Source organism: Oryzias melastigma, linkage group LG1 (genome assembly GCF_002922805.2).
Source record: "Oryzias melastigma strain HK-1 linkage group LG1, ASM292280v2, whole genome shotgun sequence".
NCBI lineage: Eukaryota > Metazoa > Chordata > Actinopteri > Beloniformes > Adrianichthyidae > Oryzias > Oryzias melastigma.
Window position 1 is genome coordinate 2683770 of NC_050512.1, and position 21556 is coordinate 2705325.

General features: G+C 38.7%; 1 protein-coding gene across 4 annotated transcripts in view; it reads left to right on the forward strand.

Annotated features, from left to right (window-relative positions):
* The window catches only part of pcdh10a (protocadherin 10a), a 23943-nt gene extending 4551 nt beyond the window's left edge, over positions 1–19392 (forward strand). The window contains exons 3-4 of one of the 4 annotated variants that reach the window (XM_036217263.1): positions 14036–14196; positions 17718–19392. In XM_036217263.1, coding sequence (XP_036073156.1) covers positions 14036–14195 — 160 coding nt within the window. In that variant the 3' untranslated portion in view covers position 14196; positions 17718–19392. Of the gene's footprint in view, positions 1–14034; positions 14763–17717 lie in introns of those variants that run through there. The other 3 variants (XM_024259683.2, XM_024259685.2, XM_024259684.2) reach the window with 3 other exon arrangements.
* Positions 19393–21556: the final 2164 nt, after the last annotated feature.

Consider the following 21556-nt stretch of genomic DNA (forward strand, 5'->3'; position numbering starts at 1 on the left):
GTGAATGGGATAATGCGGAGCTGCTGGTGCGCACCGCTGACTTTTCATTTCCTTAATTTGATAGCGCACGAGCTTCGGAGGTTGCTGGTTGGGGTGAACGGGCCTCAGAGGTGTTGATTGTATTTCACGGCCGGCTGAAGGGGGGGGGGTGTTAATATTTGGCAAAAGTCCCTTGTCTCCCCTCCCCGCCCCCTCCGCGCGCCGCTGCTGCTTCAGCGCCGAGTGGTGCTGAAAGGACAGCTCCTGGCGGCGAGGCAGTGTGGGGCGCGCGCAGCTTCACCGCGCGGATCAATAGGTCCAGTCAAGTGAGAGTAAACGCCATTAAAGCTAAATTACCGTAACGAGTAGCGTTTGAGTCAGCCTTGCAGTCAATGCATTGTGCTGCTCTTGTTGCTTATGGTAACACTTTGAGAACCTTTAGACTAAAACCTCACTATGAAGCCCTGGCCAAAACCCATATCGACTACATACTGATTAGTTCATGATGACTGGATCAATGTTACCAATTGTACAGGTAAGGAGTCGGAACCACTCCCTAACCAACTGTTTACAGACTGAACACCAGGTCTTTGTCAACAAACAATCTTTGCCTAATAGATTTGAGCCAATTTGCTTGTGTGAAAGTATCACACTGAAGTACTGTCAAGAATTATACCACCTATAGCAGGCGCCATTAACCTTTAACAGAAAAAGAGACATTTTGGCTCATTTTATACTGATCAAAACCTAGAAGGAGCCGCGTAGTCTTACTTTAGCCTTTATGAAATTAGTATTTGCAGTCATGACCCTTTTTTAAAATAATAAATATGAGTTTTATCTATTTTTTGGAATGAACAAAAGAAAAAAATATATAAAAACAACCTAGCATCTCTTAACATGTGATTTTTTTAAACGTTTGACAAAAGTTCAAATTACATATTTTCAAAATAAAAGATGCTCTGAGTCATCAATTTATAAGTTTAACTAATCTAAATAAAACAAATGTTAATTAAGTAATCCTTACTTTACAAAAATTGTATTTTATTTTTTTCTTTTCTTTTTTTTATTTTTCTTTTTCCCCTCTTTGTCTTCAGCAGTCTTACACTGCTGGGTTTTGTTATTTTAGTTTGGGGTTGGTAGTCTTAGTTTGTGGGCTTTGTTTATTTGTGTTCTTTAGGTAGCTTTGCTTAAGCAGGGAGCTGCTGACTCTGACGGTCGACATGTCTGGGTCAGCAGTCTCCATGACTTATTTTATGTTTGTCCAAGGAGCCACCCTGGAGAGATAAAAGAGACACGTGGATCTGGAGTTGCAGGTTGGAGACTCCTGACCTATACCAATATTTTGCCAAATTACACTCACTGTCCTGTCCTGCTTTCCTTTTGAGGACACAAAACATACCAATAATAGTAAAACGTTGAACCCAGATACTAAGAAAGGACGTGCGATTTCCTGTGTATGTGCTCTTGTCACCAATCTGGATGTTGTTTTGATATTTTGAAGTGTTTCAAATCAATAGCTCTTCTGGCTATGTGAAGGAAAGTTTATCTTTGCTTTTATTTATTTTTTTATGCAGTCCTTTGTATGGGATCACTGTGGCCATGAAGCCGGCTGGTGCAGGTCCTTCACTGTTTTTCATATTGTGAGGTCACAATACCAGGAGTTGTAGGCTTCACATTTCAGTATTAGGAGGCTAAGACAGGAAACAGTGTTCCCTCAGTAAAAATAAAATAAAAAAAGTATGTGACAGACCTTTCATTAAATCAGTAAAAACAAAATTCTCAGAAGAAAAAAAATGGACACTGGGTTATTATATATTTTTTCAGATTGACCACTAAATATTGATACAAATACTCTATGAGGAATCACTGCTGTTAAATATTACTGACAGTTAGTTAATTATTTATCATTGATCATCTATTGACAAGAGCTTTATCAAAGACTGAGACATAATTAGTCGGTGATTAACTTCAGACTGATTTAAATAACTGATCGTTAACTCATCATTCTCTGTCCACCACAATTTGACCAGGGCTTCAGCATTAAGTGATGTTAATGAGCACTAAATTAAAGATTTGTTCCTCATTACTAGTTGATGAAACTAAGGACATTAGAAGTCCCTCAATGTAAAGTGTTTTGCAGCTGGACAAACCGCCTTCATGGCATTCACTTTCTCTTTTTTCGGTTTGGCAGCAGTTAAAGCAGAGTCAGAAATGTCCAAATTGGCCAACATTTCTCCATCCTCCCTCTCAGCCCGGGTATATTTACAGACCCGCATTGCTTTTCTTTTTCTCTTTTTTTTGCACTCTACAGCACAGCAGGATTTCATCGGAAAAGGGTTTAGTAGATCTTATCACAAGCCCCTCCTTGTTCTCTCTGAAATTCTATTTAGTTAGTACCTGTTTATCGATCAAAGTGGAGTCGGGCAAAAGTGGAGCAATACAAAATCTAATTTCATATTGAACTGCCCTTTCCTTCCGAAGAATTGTTCTGCACAGCGCATGTAAGACCCCTGTCTAGACCGCAGCTGGCCAAATATCATATCAGTGCTGGGAATACAAATAGAGGAGATCAGATAGGTGTAGGATAGAGAAGGGGCTCCTCATTAGACTCTGCAGCGTTTGACATTATTAATGAACTGAGCCAAAATAGCAAGGCAGTATGCAGCAGTGGTGTCACTCCCTGCCCTCGCTGGTGAAATAGGCTGGGAAGGTCAAACTGTGCGAGACTAGAATGCAGCACTGGAGGAAATCCAAGCCTCCATTATTTACTTTTTTCAGAGCTTCATTGTTCAGTGGAATAAATATTAGGACGAATGGTTAAACATGCATTTGGTGTTGGAAGCTGTCCATCATGAGAGGATTTATGAATCTGTGGAGGAGCATCCTCATCCTGGTTTTGGCTCTTTTTCAAGCTTTCCTGCTGCAGGCTAGAGGGGGAGAAAGGAAATGTGTGATGTGCATCCTTACTTATTCAACTAGCAGGTAACCACAGAGTTTAGAGGGGATCCGTCTTGACATGATCTTCTGAGACTTCACTTCAACACTTATTTTAGACTGAAAATTGTTCTGACTTGTGTTTTCTAAAAAAGAAAGTGTCACTTTCTCTGTCGTATAGCAGGTTTCTCCATCTCATTCTCTGTTGTTTTTGGCTGGGAGTTTGCTTTTTTGGCACTGGCCTGGGAGAGCGCACAGTTGGTGCTGTACTGCGTGTTTCATATGGGGGAAAACCAACATTTGTTCGTCATCTTGGATTTAGAAGGTAACAGCTTAGTGCTCCATGGGAGGTAATAACACATTTTGGAAAGAAGGACATTGAAGTTTCACAGGCTTCCGTTGTTTGTGTCTGTGCGTGTGCATGTGTGGGTGTAAAGGTATACCACTGTCTGATCTAGTATGTAGGTCACGTGTGTCAAAGTCAAGGCCTGGGGGCGGATCCGGCCCTCCAGATCATTTCATTTTATCATTATTGATGGCCCGATGTTATCTTGCACTTATTTCAAACTTATATATTTTTATGGAGAGTAAAACATTGAAAGTTATGTAAGTTTTAAGTTGATTTCTTTTAGAACAACATTCCTACCTTTTATTATTCATAAATATGTTAAAAAGTTGCGTTTTTAAAATAAAAAAAAATCAAATTTTATGAGCTTATTGGACTATTTCGTCATTTACTAAGATTTTTTAGGCTATTTTGGAGTTTATCTAATGTTTCAGATACATGCTAGCTGTTTTGGCTAATTTAGGCTTTTCTTTTTAACTGTTTTCAGGCTGTTTTGCAATTAGACTAACATTTATATGCTGTTTTTACCAATTTATGCTTTTTTATGTTTTGAAGTTTAGCTATTTCTTCAGCAACATTCAACCTGTTTTGGCTAACTGAAGTTTTTTTTTGTTTTTTTTAGGCTAATTTGGCATTTAGCTTATATTAACTGCAGCGTTTTCAGCTATCAACTTCACCATCTTCAGTAGTCAAATTCAGCTTACAGCATTCACACTAGAATTATTGCAGGTAATGCTATATATCTAGTTCATAATTATGTTAAAAGTTACGGTTTTAAAAATGTACTTTTAGAGTGTTCAATAAATGTTTATCCTGTGCGGCCCGCGCCCTAAGGTGTATTTTGCCCCCCTGTGGGATTGAGTTTGACACCCTGATGTAGGTGCATACATGACACATATATGGAACCTTCTCATGTTTGTGTGTTGTGTCTACAAGAAAAACAAGGCTAAGCGGTGATGTCTGTGTTGAGGATGCACTCCCCTCGGAGACGGTGCTCAGAGAAGCTTAAATGAGATTCAACGTAAGAGGGGAGAGAGGTAGCAAAAGCTTGGAGCTCTGCCAGCTATATACAGTATTTCCTCTGAACAACCATCCTCACTGCTCATTTGTGTCTCTGTGTGACTTGTTAATAGAGATTGCATTGTTGTTAGTTTTTGCCCTGTGGTTATCTGCTGTTGCAGTTGCTGAGGTGAGCTTTGTATTGTTCTGAAGAACAGCATGTTCTGAAGTAGGAAGCAAGAAGCCAAGAAGCAAAAGTGAGGCCATTTTTTTCCTCAACGTGGAAAAGCCAGCAGGGTGTGTACATGCATATCCTCACGTATATCTGACATGAATATATGCATGCTTGCACTTTCTATGCAGAAGTGCCCAAGCCTGTCTGACACCCTCACCCTCTCCTCCCAGGGTTGTGTTAGGGTTTCATCCTTCATTCTGTCTCCCCCACACGTTGGCTCTGCACACACTCGGCTGATCAGTAATTCATTTTCTGATTCTTTGCATAGCAATTATCAAAGGAGGGTCAGAGACGAGGTTTCCACACGAGAACTCGTGGCATATTTTCCCTTTAGCTCCACTTGGGAATATTTCAAATCAAGGGGGAAAGCATTTCTAGCTGGCATGTCATCAACTACACCTGCCGTGGCTCCCCGCTTGGCCGCTCGGCTGACACTTTCGTAAATATCTCTCCTGGCGATGTTTTAAATCAAAGGGTCTGGGATGCTTTGAAATAAGGCGGGCAAATGGTTTTCCTGAAAGCATTCCTGTCTGAAGTGAGGAGCCAAAGCGTCCCTAAGTGGGTGCCACACCTTAACTCCCATCTTCAAATTCCACATTTTTTCCCTCATTGCACAAGAAAAGTTAAGTAGCAAAAGTGAGCAAGCAAAGAAAATGGAGGTGACAGATATAAGCAGATAAAGTGTTCATCGGGCGGAGAAAATGGCCCATCAGACACATTCAGTCAGCTGTGGAAGGCTGCATGACGGGTAGGAAACTAGAAACGATCATTATCATGACGTTTGTTTGGGTGAGAACAACAGCCATGACAAATGGGACAATTAAATAACCGTGGTAACTGTGTAGAAGATGGCTGATTATGAATTAGTGGCGCACACTTTGTTGCGGTTTGCTATGTCAGTGAGCTGTCAGAGGAATTTAGCGGGGAAGCTTTGGATAGACTCTCCTTTGGTGCCATGGAAACCAGGAAAACAGAGAGTGAAAGGAACAGGGAGACATTTATGCAAAATATTTGAGGAGTATTGCTTTTTTTTAAATGTCATGTGAAGAAGGATGTTGGAAAGTAATAAATGTTGTAAATATTTTTTTTTCAGTAAAAAAGAAAAATGTAATTTATGACTAAGACCTTTTTATATTTGAACCATCATGTCACATTTACCAGGATCTGTCAAGATCTCGCTGTTGCTGTCAACAGAAGATTTTTTTCAACCAATTCTTCATGTCAAAAAGTTGCAAAGTATTGATGATGGGAGCAGGACAGTATTGCAATTGCAGTTTATTTATGAAATGACTGATATTTAAGGCATATTATTTAATGTTGTCAGTTTTTTTTACACCCAGAACAAAATCCACATTTTAGAGTAAAAAGCAAAGATAATTCATGCTTACAGAAGGTTTTTTCTCCAGTTTTCTTGCTTTGACTAAATTTAAATTCAAATTAACATTTCCAGCTATTTGTTTTGTTATGATATTAAATGACATTAAAATGAGAATAAAAGTAGAAAACCAAACCTCAGAACATCCAGTTTACAAACTTAAAAAACTAAACAGTAATCTCGCAGCAATTAGAAATGTGATAAAACATCTTGTGAAAGCATTAAGGAGGAGTAATGAAATATTAAGATTAAAAACATAAACAAATATTATATGTTACTCAAGCCTCTCTAAACCAGCAGCAGATAGTGATGTTTAAAGAGCTGAGTGTGTCTCTGCAGCAGATCACAGAATGAAACCCTGCCTTTATGAAACACTAGTTAGATATCCATCACCGGTGTGCTGTTTCATAAAAAAAAACACCTTGTGGAGGATTAAAACAAGCTAAAAAAAACCCAGACAGTAACCTAGAATAATATGTTTTGCGACAGATTTTCTCATGGATGCAAACAACTTCACAAAATGTTCCACATGAGCTCTTTAGTTCAGGCTTTTTAGTGTGGAAATAAATGGCAGCCACAATAAGCTTCACTGTTGTAATTACCAGTACAGTGTAATGTATTGTTGAGCATCTTGATGAACGTTCTCCTGAATATAATAGAGAGTGCTTTTTCAATGAACGGAATATTATCCGAACCACGAAATGGAAGAAAAAAGGGACACGAGTGTTCTTCAGATTCACTCATGTATGGATTGAGTTTGATGAAAACACAAGCTTAAAAAAATAAAAGATGTATTCTTGGTATTGTAAAAAAGCAAGGGTTCCTGAAAATGAGAGTGTTTTTGAGGCAGTTTTGCAGATACAAATCCCTGCCATGACTGCCTCCTGGGTGCGTGCAGCGGTCATGAACACGCTTTGCTCTAAAGAAATACACGTCATAACTCTTGTCCTGGATTAAAGTTGGCAAACATCTGCTGCCGTCTGCCTGTAAGACCCCAGCAAAACCCTGATCCCAGGATGTCTCTGTGAAATCTCATTTGTCATAAACACAACTACATTTATTTCAAGACTGAGCTGGATGTTCATCTCATATGGAGATATGAAAAAAAAATCTGCATTTTGTAACATTAATCAAAAATTCTAGACTTATAGGGATTGGAAAAAATGATCGCATGTCAAAAGATGAGATGCCATATGAGCATTGATAAACTGGGACCAATATTGAGATGTAAAGTCTTTAAAGTGAAATTAGGCCAGCTTAATAGAAGGTAAACAAGAGGAAATTAAGGGTTAGAAGTAAAAGAAAAAAAAACAATAGAAAATGCTTCAGTCACATAATGCTTTAAAAAAATGCAGCCCCACTCTGGCTTTTAGGGCTCCATTTCTATTATTTTGAGAGAGTCGAGGAATGGAAGCAAATAAATGCAGTTAAACAAAATGTTCAGTGTGAGATGGAGGGAACAAAAAAAAGTATTAATCTGAACAAAAAATAAATTATTAAAGTTGAAAAATGTTTTGCAGGTGAATGCAATGTGTGTGGCGTGGTGATGGAGAGGTAGTACAGTAACTTTATATATATATATATATAATATGTATATAACCTTACCGTCTTTGTTTGCTTCCACCCTTTGGCTCTGTAAAAATAAATTAATCATACCTGAGGCCATTTTAGTGAAACCAGGACCCACGGTCTTAAGCGGACCAGAGATCAACACCATTTTTTAAATATTGTTTATTTTCCTAACAACATTGACTATGTACAAGAACAAGACGGTGTTGATTAAACAAATCAAAAATGTTTAAATGGAGCATTTATGCGCTGTCACCAAAAGAAAAAAATATATTACCCCCTTATTAGGGACCAGAGCCATCCGCGAAAATGCCAAATCTGCGAATTTGGAGAAACCCCCCCCTCCTCTGTGTCTGAGGGTTGTCTGTTAACGATTCATACTCATCAAAAACACTTCTGATCATGCTTTGTAAGATATTTATAAAAGAACATTGGAGAATTGCTCAATATAAAGAGTATAAACAGCATACTTGATGACACAGATGAGGAGAGTCTCTGTGCCTTAAAAGCAGAAGCGCACACTTTTTCCTTCATCAAATAATAAACACCTTCTCTGGATTATAATTATCCTCCACGATCATTTACTTAAGGAAATATCAGGATTTTCTTTGTCCGCGTCTGAGTCAGCTGATGCCATTTCTCAATGCAGGGACATAGGGAGAGGGGACGCTCCTCTCGCGGAGGGAGAGCGCTCATCCATGCTCCCTGTTCTGAGCACGGAGGTACACCTCAGCAGCATAGCCTCCCCTTCGGACACAAAATTCATACAAGCGTCTCAAGTTGTTAGAGTTTTTGTGACAAACTGGTAGAATAACGTGACTGAAAATAAAATCCATGAATACGTGAAACCGCAAATTTAAAAAAATGTGAATTTGCGTGGGAACACCGTAAACACCTAACTTTTTAAAGAAAAACATTCATCACTGTCATATTACAACAACATTGTCATATCAAGCCAATACTATTGACCTTTTCATCATTTATTCAGTAGATGTTCCATTAATAATACCGGTCATAATTAAGAAACCACCAAGTTACTTATAACCTCAAGTAAAAGAAAATCATTCAAAAAGTAATAAAATAAGTAGAAATAAAACAAGAATAAGGTTAAATAAGGTTTTATGATCCATCGATGACAAACTGTTTTATATGTGGAAGAACTAACCATATTCACAGAAAAGTAGCTAAAAACGGACAGAACTACAACACTTTTCTTAAGGGTCTGCCTTAACATAAGAGAAGGGTTGATATTTATTAAGTGGACCACATTGACTCTCCTTCAGTGTAGAATATTGTGCTGAGCTTGTTTAAAAATTTAGTTTGAAAAGAAAAGTCAGCATATTTGTCCTAATGGAATTTAGCGTAAATTCTTCTGCTGTTCTGGTCTTGGGGGGTCTGTGGTTTCCTTGTTTCATCCTCGGTCGTGTGAGAAGGCTAAGCTTCTCCCCTGTCGTCCGGCACTGCTGTCCAAATATTGATGTTTTATGTCACTGCTCTCTCTGGAGCGGTGGAGGACAAGATGAAAAACAGAGGCTTGGACAGAAGACACCCTCACCTGGGGGAGTGAGGGTGTTCTGCTTTTGGAGGAAGAATAAAATGAGAGAAAGATGAGCAGGAAGGATTAAAGGTGACAAAATAATAAGAGAAAGAAGGAAAAAGCTGGACTAATTGAGAAAGAGGGACAAACGGGTGAACGGGTGCATGGAGATCCTGCAAGTCTGAGCACAGCAAACATACACAGTTAAGCCACAGAGAGATTCCAAAGAATGATCTCATGTTCTCAGAATCTGCTTCCCCTCATTTTGCTGGAAGTGTGTCAGGCTGCACAATTAGACTAATCACACAGACATGGGATGTCAGCATCATGCAGAGCTTTAATGGGACATAGGAAGTGGAGAAAGGAACAGAAACACTGATTGCTCATTAGCATGTATGTTGGGATTGCACGGTGAAGCCTTGTTCTGTGTGCGTGTGTGTGTGTGTGCATGTAGAGGACCAGCATGGATCTGTGTGTTCCTGCATGTTGAGGTCACAGTGACAGAGCTGCTAGCAGGCGCTGTCACTGCCAGTCACCGTTTGCATTGTTGTGCTTCCTGCCTGAGGATGAAAAGGTGCATCGTGGGGATCAACAGCGACTGGGTGTCATGTGCGCACGGCCTTCCTGTCTGTTTTTCCTGACTAAATTTACATACCTTCACGTTAAGTGAGATGTTTTTCTTCTGTTAGCAAACATGTCTTTAAACGGCACATTTTTAAAGAGCAAACCAGCAGCTGAAATCTCTCCATAGCTGGGTAGTGTGACTTTCCTCAAGCCCGATTTAAGGTAAACAGAGACAATTTCACGCTATATTCACACGTCATGTCTGCAGCATGAAAATGTGGCTGCTTAACATTAAAATGCAATGTGAAAAAGAGAATTCCATCATTCTTTATAGTTGACGTCGTATAGGCAGGTGTGTTTCTTTTTGATGCACGAGCCTTTGGTGCGTGATCAGGTTGGAAAGCTGAAACCTTTATCTACGAAGAAAAAAAAACACCTGAGATGATTGGAAGGCCTCAGGTCAATGCTCTTAATGTCAGAAGAGGAAATTAATTCATGGAGAGTCCATTGAAAGGCTAAAGGGTAACTACAAAATGAAGCAAAATGAACATAACTAGAAATACTAAGATTTATTTTAGAAGTGCCACAGTGGATGTAAGGGAATTTGCACAGATTATTTGCAGAGATTACAGTTTTTCTGGCATGGACCTGCAAAAGTATTCAATATCTTGTGATATTTCTCCCTCTGTTCCCACAGCCGAGCAGCTTCACAGGTAGACTGTGAGTTTAAAGAAAAAGGAAATACTAAATTTGGCAATAAAAAAAGCACTGGTTTGCTCTCATTCTGTGAGGCTCAGTCCTGATAGTTAATTAAACTTAACAGACATCCAAGGTCTTTGCAGTCTGCAGAATCATACTGGGAATGTTAATGCAGATGTCAGGCTTTACTGCATGGCTGTTTGATTATTTTTCTTGTTTTTTGAATCGAGTAAAAGTCCCAGGTTCAAAGTGATGTCAGTTGCCCCTGCGACTTTTCAATCAGGACTTTATTAGTATGAAAATGATACGCCCGTATGTCTTGCATTCTTCTTGGTGTTCCTTAGAAACTGAGAGAGGGGACAGCTGGAGGGATGTGGAGAAAATGTCTGTCGGCTAGGTTTAGAGTTTCCAAAAGCAAAAGTCTAATTGGATATTTTGAACTTTTCTTCATCCAAATTAAATTCCTCCCCTAACTGCCCCGCTACTGTCAACCCCTCTCTGGTTTCCATCTGTGAGGCTTGAGCCTCCCTCTGTTTTTCTTTCTGGCCACTGCTCTTTCCATCTGCGACTGTCCAGGTCTCCACTCTCCTTCCGTATGGTTCCTGGAGTCTTCTCCCACCTGCTGTCTCTGTCTGTGAAATCGGCGACTCCCCCGGCCTGTCTGGACCTCGCTCTGTCTGCGAGCCTTGTGTCTCTTCTGGCTCTCTGGCCAATGTGCAGGCGTGTTGCCTGTCTCACTCTCTGTGGGGCCTCAATTAACAGCAACATTAGATCTGTTCGAGGCACACAAATACAGAAGAAGCAGCCCCAGTGGCAGCTCTTGAAAAAGTGATGACACTTTTCCATGTGGAATTTAAAGGTAGGCTAGATGACATCTCTCATGCACTTAATTTGCATTATTTGAAGCAAAAGCCAAAGTTGTACATGTGTTATTGCTTTATTACATCTGTGAAACTGAATTCAGCTGAAACATTGATGTTTTTCCTGCTCACTTCTGTCTTTATTCTGAAGTGTGCATGCTCAGAGTTGTATCTCTGATCTGTGATTGTTGGTACTAAAAAAAAAAAGAGTTTCATGGGCATCTTGAACTGTTGCAGGAGGAGCCGTTGCCCTCCCATGAGTTGCAGGAAATAGTTTGAGAATTGTCTCCAATTTGTCTCAAACTATTCATTTTTTGCTTGTGTCTCAGAAGGTGCAAAAAATGTCAATTAACTATGTGAAGGGTCAGGGAATTAACTGTGACTCACTGGAGACAGAAGCGAGACATCCTGGATGTGTCAGCAGCACATCATTTTCATAGCACATATGGGAAACCATTCAAAAAGATTACATCTTTTTATTTGAAGGGAATATTTCAGTAAAGTTATTTGTACTGAGTTGCACATTTGTTCGAAACATAAACACTGTATTTTTACAAGCTACCTTCACCCTCATTTGACAATACTTTTACTTTCAAGTGTTGTTTTAAAATTGGCAAATATGCACAGGTAGAAAGAATAAAAAGGTGAACACCAAATACTTTGATCTTGTTAAAATAACGTCACTTTGATTTCATTTCTAATTATATAAAAAAAGCTTTTGACTCTTCATCTCTGATGTTAAAAGATTAGGAAAACGTTGCTGTATTAAGGAACTTAAGTTCTTTAATTTGACGTTTACTAAAATAAATTAAATAATTAAAGTATTTGTTCTAGAGTACAGCGTTCCATCATTTACTTTGAAGGTTAGGTACTGTAAATAACCTGTGATAGGTGAAATCTCCAAAGCATAAGGTTCTTGATGTTCAAAGCTATAAATCTCCTCAGTTCTTACTTTATCCACTTTTCTCAGACAGACACTTTTTTTCTTGTTTAAACTCTCAAAGTTCAAACTGTCATAGAAGATTAGTCCAGTTTTATAGAATAAATCAAAGATCTAATTGACACTAAAGATTTATGAAAATGTTGCCAACTGCAGGAGTTTTCTGTTCAGTAGTAATAGTATGAGGGATGTTGATTGACAAGGTTAAACAGCCAATCAGGATGCAGAACTCAGCAGTTTAAAAAAAAGCATGCAACATTATACTGAAAGAATTACTGAAACCACAAGACTGTGAAAGGTGAACAGAGATCATTGTGTATCTATTTCAGTGAATAAACCAACCGCTAAGACGGAAACTCCAGTGCCAGTCCCAAGTCTGGATGGATGTAGCAACACATTCTCATCCCCAACTCGTCACATATTGACGTTTGGGCAAGGACCCAACTAGTCATTTTATGATGTGCTGGTTGTTAATAAAATCAAGGGATGCGATACTGGTCCTCCTGACATATCCAGTACCGGTACCCTAACTCAGCACAAAATATGATACTGGACCTGAACCGGTACTAGACGTGGTACCAGGTCCTGTTGCGAACCAGTGCCATGGGTAAGGGTACTGGGTTAGGGTTCTGGTGCATTCTGCGTCCCGGTACTGGATCAGTTCCAGTTTGCGGCCCAGAGGTTGGAAACTCGTGATTTAATGGGAACAGCCAGCACGTCAAAGACCGATAACTGGTGGACACCCAAAACATACATTTTTGATGCGGAGGGGACCTTAACCAAACGTCAATATGTGAGGAGTTGGGAGTGAGAATGTGTTGGACGCAGAGTTACATCAGCGTCTGACTCACACAATGAGAGCAGCCAAAATGCAAGGGAGAGGCAGATCCATTTAATATTTCTAATCTCTTCCTTAATTGTAATAACGTTTATTTTAAGGTTGGGAAACAATATGTTTTAATTTACAAAATGGTAAACAACATGCACTCAGTGGGACCATATACATTGGACTGTGATGTGGTGAAAACGTGATTAAACTCATTGATGCCAGGGAAGTAAAAGTTTGACCTGAGACTTTCTTAGGCCTCGTTTTGAGTGGAGACTGGTGTCACAAGTGAGCTTTGGCCCACAGTTTTTCTTCACTTTTTTCTTCCTTTAGTTGAGATTTTAATCAACCTTCATGTAACTCCATTGAAAACCTTTAAGCTACAAACTCAGCCGGCACATGCAGAGAATGGCTTTAGGGTCTCATTATTATTATATGATGACTGAGTTTATTTCTGTCACAGTCATTTTTCTCTTTCCTACAAGATCCAAAAACCTTCTTTTAGGACTGTGTGTTGTCTTTGGCTTTGATATTCTAATATATAATTTCCGTTGGTAATTGATCTTTTCTTTTTGAAGGAGTTAATGTTCCTTGGACTGTCTGAGTCTCAGTTACTCACACAGTCAGCTCGTATGTTGATGATTGACACCAAAGTGAGAAGCGGCAGCGAGTGAACGCTGGTGTTGGTTTTTCAGGTGCATCTCTGAAGATGATTGTCATTTTTTTGTGTAAAGATGATGGGATATGGATTCACATTTCAGCTCCTGGCATTTAAAAAAAAATCAATGCAGACTGTGAGGATGCTGATGTGGAATGTGGGTGTCTGTGGGGGTGTCCATGTTTTTGTGAGAACATAACACTTTGACTGAACATTTCTTGGAGGATGAATGGGGTGAGGAGGAAAACAAACAATCCTCTTCATCAGCTTTGGCACTGTCTCTTTGATGAATAGCTTTTACTGCACTTTTTCTGCCTGTGACACCAACAAATGATTGCTAACTTGTGTTCCCTCTCGCTGTTATCTCTTCCTCCATTCCCCTTTTCCTCTTCCAATACCATTTTTCTGCTTTCCCTTTCACTTATTTCCTCTCTCATCTCTGTAATCTTCCATGACTGTTTCCCGCCTCCATCTCTTCCTGCCTTCCTGCCCTCTCTCTGAATCCTCTTTAAAGCTGCAGATCTGTTCTCCAACTGCACAGAGGAGTGCAAGGCGCTGGGTCACTCCGACCGCTGCTGGATGCCATCCTTTGTGCCGTCAGATGGACGTCAGGGTCCAGACTACCGCAGCAATCTCCATGTCCCTGGCATGGATGCCACACTGCCAAACACTGAGGTATCTTCCTCCGTCGATCTGTCCGACCAACTCACCATGACCTCCTCCACCGCCTCGTCCAACGATAGGTCATTTTCGACCTTTGGCAAGGACGGCCAAAGATCACAGTCACACCACAGCCTTCCCCATCACCTCCATCAGCAGCAGCAGCAGTACAGCTCCAGCACGCTAGAGAGGAAAGAGTATGATAGGGGGACCCTACCGTACAAACCCACCTTTCTCTGTGAGTATCAGTATGAAACTTCACTGGGACCCTACGATTTCGGGCTGGTCCAGTATAGATACTAAAGGAGGGGCGGGACTTTGCCTCTTAATTTTTGATTTGGACTTTTTATATTGTTTTAAAAATATATATCTTTATGTTTTGTAATATTTCATCTTTTTTTTTTTTGGTTCTGTTTTTTTTTTATTTTGCTTTCTTTATTAAATGTAAACTGCATTATTTTACTGACCTCCTAACCTCAAACCCCCCCCTTTCCAAATTTCTGACCCCCCATTACCCCAAATGCTGCTTGTAATTATGTCATATGTTCTAAAATAAACAAGAATCACTGGACTAATGTTGATTTGCTGTGGCCCCCTTCATTTCCTTTCCTTTTTTTCTTCCTTGCAAATTTTCCCTTAAATTATGTTTACTGAAAGCCATCATTACAGAAAGAGCCTTAACAAAAGTATGTCTTTTTTGTACTAGACCAGGGGTCGGCAACCTTTAACAATAATAGAGCCATTTGGTCTCGTTTTCTACCCGCCACAGAGTAGGAGCCGAATAGTCTTACTTTAGCCTGTAGGAAATTTAGATTTACATTCATGACCTTATTCTTTTTAAATAATTATGAATTTTGTTTATTTTTTGGCAAAAACAAAAGCGAAAATATAAAAATAACCTAGCATCTCTCAAAATGTGGTTTATTTTTCATTTTTTATTTTTTTTATTTATTTTTTTATTTTTTTTCCAAAATCAAAGATGCTCTTTGCCAAACAGGATCATCTCAGTGCAGCTAGTAACCAATATTGTGCAGCACAAGATAATATGTGCTTTTAACTCATAAAAGATCAAGCTCTTTACCAAAGTTTTGCTTTGCATATAAATCTGTTCATTCTGGAGGTAGAGTTGATCAAACAAGACGTCTTCAGGTCAACAGGGATGTAAAAACCTACATAGTTTATCATCTATGTGAACCTCAGACATCAATTTATACATTTAACTAATCTAAATTAAATAAATGCTCATTAAGTAATCCATACTTAAAATAATTACTGCTTTATTTTTCTTTCATTTATTTTTTTTTTGTTCTTTTTTCCCCTCTATGTCCTCAGCAGTCTTACACTGCTGGGTTTTGTCATTTAAAATTGGAGTTGGACCGGGGTAGTCTTAGTTTTTATTTTTATTTTTATGTAGTTTTGGTTAGGCAGCCCTTAGTCAACAGTCTCCCTGACGTATTTTATGTTTGACCAAGGAGCCACCATGAAGAGTTAAAAGAGCCACATGTTGCAGACCCCTGAACTAGACACATGACTGGAACACACAGCAATATCATCATCATTTCATAATCTACTATCGCCATTGTTCTCAACAACAAATAGCCAAAACAAAAGTGACTTCTCTGCTGAAGAGTTTGGTGTATTAGGGGCCAAAAAAAAAGAAAAAAATGGTCAGACTAGTGCTGGACGATATGACGATACATATCATATGGGAAATTGAAAAGTGTATATTGTTCCATTTCTCTTTTATCGTTTTTATTTGTTTATGTTCTGTACTTCAGTGCAAAAACATGTTTTCCTACTAAAAAAATTTAAACCGTTGTGCACTTTAGGGAAATATTTTTCAGGTTTTTTACAAGTTTTTCTTTACTGAAAGGGAGAGTCTAAGAGCAGGGATAACTAGTTTTATTTAGTCAGCTTAGTTTAGCAGTTAGGTATTGTGTATATTTTATGACCGACCTTCTGCTTCTATAAACTTACCTGCATGAAGCCCAATGAGGCAATTGTTTTTGTGATATTGGGCTATGTAAATAAAATTGAATTGAAATTGAATTTGTGACAATTCAGTTGTTTGAAAAAATAAAGTCAGAGAAAAGTAAGTAAATACATTTTTATCTGAATAACCGAAAATATACTTTATTTTTGTATATTGTGATATATATCGTTACTGCGATATAAAATCCTTTATATCATGATGCACGATTTTATTTCAATCTCGCCCAGCACTAGATCAAACAATGAAAAATGTTTTGTAGAATGGATGTCAGGATAAAACCAAATCCCAGCCTTCTGGTTGTTAAAGGCAAACACACGGCCTCTTCCCTGCTCTTTACTCTCAATGTCCTTCATGTGCATCAAGACTGAAATCCATTTGGCAGCAACAAGAACTTGAAAATGTATTTTTGCTTTCTTGTGGATCAATAGCATACAGAGAAGAATTGTGCTTCAAAAAGTCGTGCACACAAGAGCTGTGAAAGGTGCATGAAAATGCATTAAACATTTTACAGAATAAAATTGATTGATCTTGGTTGAATAAAACATATTGATACCTAATGTAATAAAAATTGCGGTTTGCATGACTAAAGAAGCTGAAAAGACTTTTGAAAAAAAAAGTGAATTAAGAAAAGGACATTTCTTGCTTCTTTAAATTGCTTTCCGAGCTCTACCATCACATGAATATTCGATGAGCTCTTAGAGCAGAGAATGGATATGATATTCACATTCAGTAGAGAAGTCATTTCCAGTCAAGTCACCCCCATGTTAACCACCATCCTCCATGATCCTGCATGCTGGCCTGTGGGCTGTCTTTCAGGTAAATGATGAGCACAATAACCTGCTTTCTTTCTTGTTTGTTACTTAAGTGAGCCAACCAATCTCCCTCCTGCACATCGCTTCTGTGTGAAAAATAATTGCTATTTAGTCCTTAGGTGCTACAGCATGTTTAGCTCCAAATATAGCCGTCTGTGGGTCTGCTCATCGTGTCTGCATCGTATGGGGTTAGAATTAATTCTCACCTTGTTTGCTCAGCCAAAAACTTCATGCTATTTCATTTTTATGTTAGTTCCTTTTGAGATTGGAGATGAAATGATCTCACAATGTTGGTGCTCTTAAAAAATAATGAAAAAAAAGCTTTTATTACCGATTGGAATAGTAATATTTAAAACTTTGCAGTGGAAGCAAAGCTCAGTTCATCAGCTTTGCTTTGAAAATGATTTATAAATGTTAAATGAGCCTTTTATAGATAATTGATGAAGCTATTACAGCACTCTGTATTTGCTGTGCACATATTAAGTAGACACCAAATTGTATCATTTATTCTCACAGGTTGACATTTGTTTTTTAGCTAACTCTTTAGTGAGTTTTATAGGTGGGCTCAATAACCAGCATTTATGGTGTAAATAACTCCCCACTGAGTCATTTGTGGCACAAATCCCTCAAAAGATGATCATTCAAAATGATTGTGTCACTGAAAAAAAAAAAATCTCCAAGGGGGAATGAGTCCTTTTTCTTAACAAGTGCTTTGTTTTTTGTCTTTTCAGCCCGCAAAAGGATTTGCTAGTTCATTCCATGTGGACCTGTCAGAGACAGCGTGAATTCCATTGTTAGGCCACCAGCAGCGAGGCTGGAAACTGTGAAATAAAACTGAGCAAAATGCAACCTGGACAACAGCAATCTTGATTAAACTTCATTATCTCGAGTGGCAGACTGTGACAAAGCCTCGGCAAGTGACTGTGGACCCGGGAAAGAGGAAGAAATAAATACTGTGTAGCTGTAAACTTCTAGATATCCAAGGAGCAATCTAAGGCCTTATTTCTCTCAGCAGGACTGAGACCAGGGCTGAACCTAATTGTCAAAGATGATATCCAGGAACAGAAGAAATGAACTGAGAAGCAGAGGATTGCAAAGAAAGCAGGAGAAGTGGTTCGGATGAGAAAGGGGGGATTTTCTCCTAACCGAAGAGTTAGCCTCTACAAATCTGTGTGTGCCTGTTTACATAAAGAAAAAGAAGACCTGATGTTTCTGTACAAACTTCAACCAACGTCACACGGAGCCCTTTAGCTATTTGTAAGCTCATCACTAAGCCAGCTGTACAGAGACTGTTGGGGTGGGTGGGGGGGTCTGAGCGAGAGACAATTAGACAAAAGAAGAAAAAGAGAGAGAGCAGGTGATGTACAGGTGTTCAAAATATGGAAAACATAAGGAAACAAGGACAAGCAGTGATTATGTGCAGTACTATAAATTCTGTATCTCTGGTTTTTAACTCTACTGTCTTTATATAACTTCTCTTTTCTTTCATTTTTTTTAATTTTCGTTTCTGTTCTTCCGTGTGGTTCAAGTGTGCAGATCTAAATGTTTCCAGCTCACAGTGACAGGCGGGAACATGTGGTCCAAAGCCGGGCTCTGGCCTCTTCCACAAACACTCCAGCAAAGAGATTAGAGCGGAAACGCCGTTTAGAAGAAGGAAGTCATGGACCTCATGCTTAGGTTTTGAATAAAATGCCAAAAGTGAATGTTTTCATTTTTTTAAAGTACTAACTATTAGTTGTTAAGACGAGCTGACTGCACAGGAAGTGTTTAGGACGTATTTCCCTTGATGCCATTGGCCTATACATAAACAATCAGACACACTCAGTGGTTTCTATCATGTGTGCGATGTGTTTACTGTGCTATTTTAAACGCTTATAAATGAATATAAATTTATATATAACTATATATATAAATATATATATAAATATATACACAATATACTTTTTCTGGAAACTGTGTAGCCATTGGCTAGTTTTTACATCTCATGTCATTCAGTCTCATTATACCAAGTGCTCTAAAACCAACAATTCTCCTGATTGAGGAGGACGGGGAGTGCTTCAGCCTCAAAAACCTTCACACCAAGCAACAATGTTCTTATTTGATTGTTAATTTTCACCGTTTACAAACACTGCGGCTTGTTGTATGCAGCAAAGAGACCACTTTTTTGGCCTGTTGTGTGTTTTTACTAGCAGAATATATGATCATGTACAGCACAGGGGACTATAATAATAATCCAGCAGAATAACAATGGTTTTTGCAATCATACCAGAAAGGCATACACAGATGTGTTGCATAATGTTACGAAAAGGCATTACATGGAGAGGGTTTGGCACACAAACACATCCACACGCACACACACACACATGCATACACACACAGTGGTGGTGAATAAATAGTGTCAATGAAGTTCTTTATTGTTGTGTGTTTTGTTTTGCTCACTCATTGGTTGTACATGAGATCTGGACTGAGTGGCCCCTCCCCCTTCACGTTCCACGGAAGTACCTGCTGGCTCCAAATGCCAGAGACTTCTATAGAGAAAAAACAGCTCATTCTGTTGGTCAGAAGAGCCATTCTTGATTTTTTTTACAATGTAAAAAGTAAAATGTGGGATCAGTTATTAAACGTTTTCTAATTTATTTGATGTTAAATTAATAGTTCATATCAAAGTCAAATTTTTAGATGGTTAACTAAACTCAGAAATGGTATTTGGCACATACTAATAAGTTTAATAGTAACAAATTACAAAACTTGTGTTAATTGATCCAATGTTTCTCCTTTTGGAGTATAATATGTTCTTGCTAATGAGTTGTTTTTTTTTCATTTTTATATATATATATATATATATATATAATTTTATTTCAAGTTATTTCAAGTCATAGACTGACCAATCAAACGCCTTGATAAAAGTGGTACCTCCTAACCCCCACGTCAAAACATTTAATTCTCCCAAGCCCACTTTCAGTGGTAAGGGTGTGGTCTTCCAACAAAGTTCACTCCTGATTGGCCATCAAAATCTTTATTCGGACCAATCACTGCTCACTGGCTCCAACATATTATAACCGTACCACAAGAAATGGAGACTAAATGGACTTCAGTTGGTCGGAGCCAGAAGTAAACCGTTTTACTATAGGTGATGTCACCATCTCTCGGTCCAGTTGTCATATACAGTTGATGTGCTCACTAGGGAAGACTATAACTTTAACACTACTTTTTTTACATTTAAAATATGAGCATTTGTTGTTTGAGACTGATGGGAATTTCTACGGAAGCCGACAATGGCCTGCCCTACTTTTTTTTTTGGATTGTTTTCTCATTATAACAGGATAATCAAGAATGAAGAATGAAGCGTCCCCCTTTCCCTTTCCCGTACAGAGACGCAGAGAATGTACCTGTTTTAAGTCTCTTTAGTATGTGGTTAACAACAAAAACAGCGGAAGAACACTCCACAAAAGTTGTTTTTAGTCTATTTTTTACTTATTTATTAGTGGATATTTTCTCTTTAAACTTCTTAATTCCGTCTCATTCACCAGCCGCCCTCCCTTTATTTCCTAAAAAAACCCAAACAAACAGGTTGTTTGAGAGAACCCAGGGCGTTTCTGCATGGTACGTTTACTGAGCTCCCGACATCCGCAGAAAAAAAAAGCAGTTTATCACAGAAAATGTCGAACACCGTCACTGTTCTTTATATAATCGATTGATTAAAAAGTGTCAACGTTTTTCTGAAAAACTGTTTTGTTTTGCTGTGGATTTCATTAAAATGAAATAAGTATAGTAGCAGACTGAGTTGGGCAGAGTGGCTGTTAGGGTCTGCTAATGTCCGGAGCTCAGTGAACGCACCATGCTCAGATTCTCCGGTTTTGAGTTCTGTCCATCAACCTGTTTGCTCGAAGGTTTTAGGGAAATAAAGGGAGGAGGGCTGCTGCATGAGACAGAACGAAAGTGTTTGAGGGGAAACTTTTGTGGAGTCTTCTTCTCCTGTTTTTGTTGTTTACCACAAAATAAAGAGACTTAAAACAGGTGAAGTCTTGACATCTCAGTGCAGGACAGGAAGAGGGGGATGCTTACTCTTAGTTATTGATTATCTCGTTATAATGAGAAAATAAATGTCATTTTCTTGTTATAATAAGTTTTATTTCGTTTTCATCATGATAACGAAATATTATCTCATTATCACGAGAAAACAATTAAAAAAAAAGAAAAAACAAGTAGGGTAGGCTGTTTTCGGCTTCTGTAACTTTCACTGCTGCCTAAACAGAAAATTTGAAGTGTTGACCCAATCACACCAGTAATGGTGTTCAAAAGAAAAAGTTAGGGGACAACAAAAAAGCCAGACAAAATACCAAAGTACTCAGCTTAACTATGGCAAAGACCTGTATTGAGAACATTTGAAGCCCAGAAGAAAATGTACACCAATTTGTTACTCATGTGGTGTAGCGGCAGGGCAGTCAACCCTTGATTGGAAAATTGGGGTTTTTTATTCCCGCATTACCCACCCATGTGTCGAAGTATCCTTGGGCAAGACACCTCTCCCCAAATTTCCTCTAGTGGAAGATTGGCGCCAGTGTTCAGC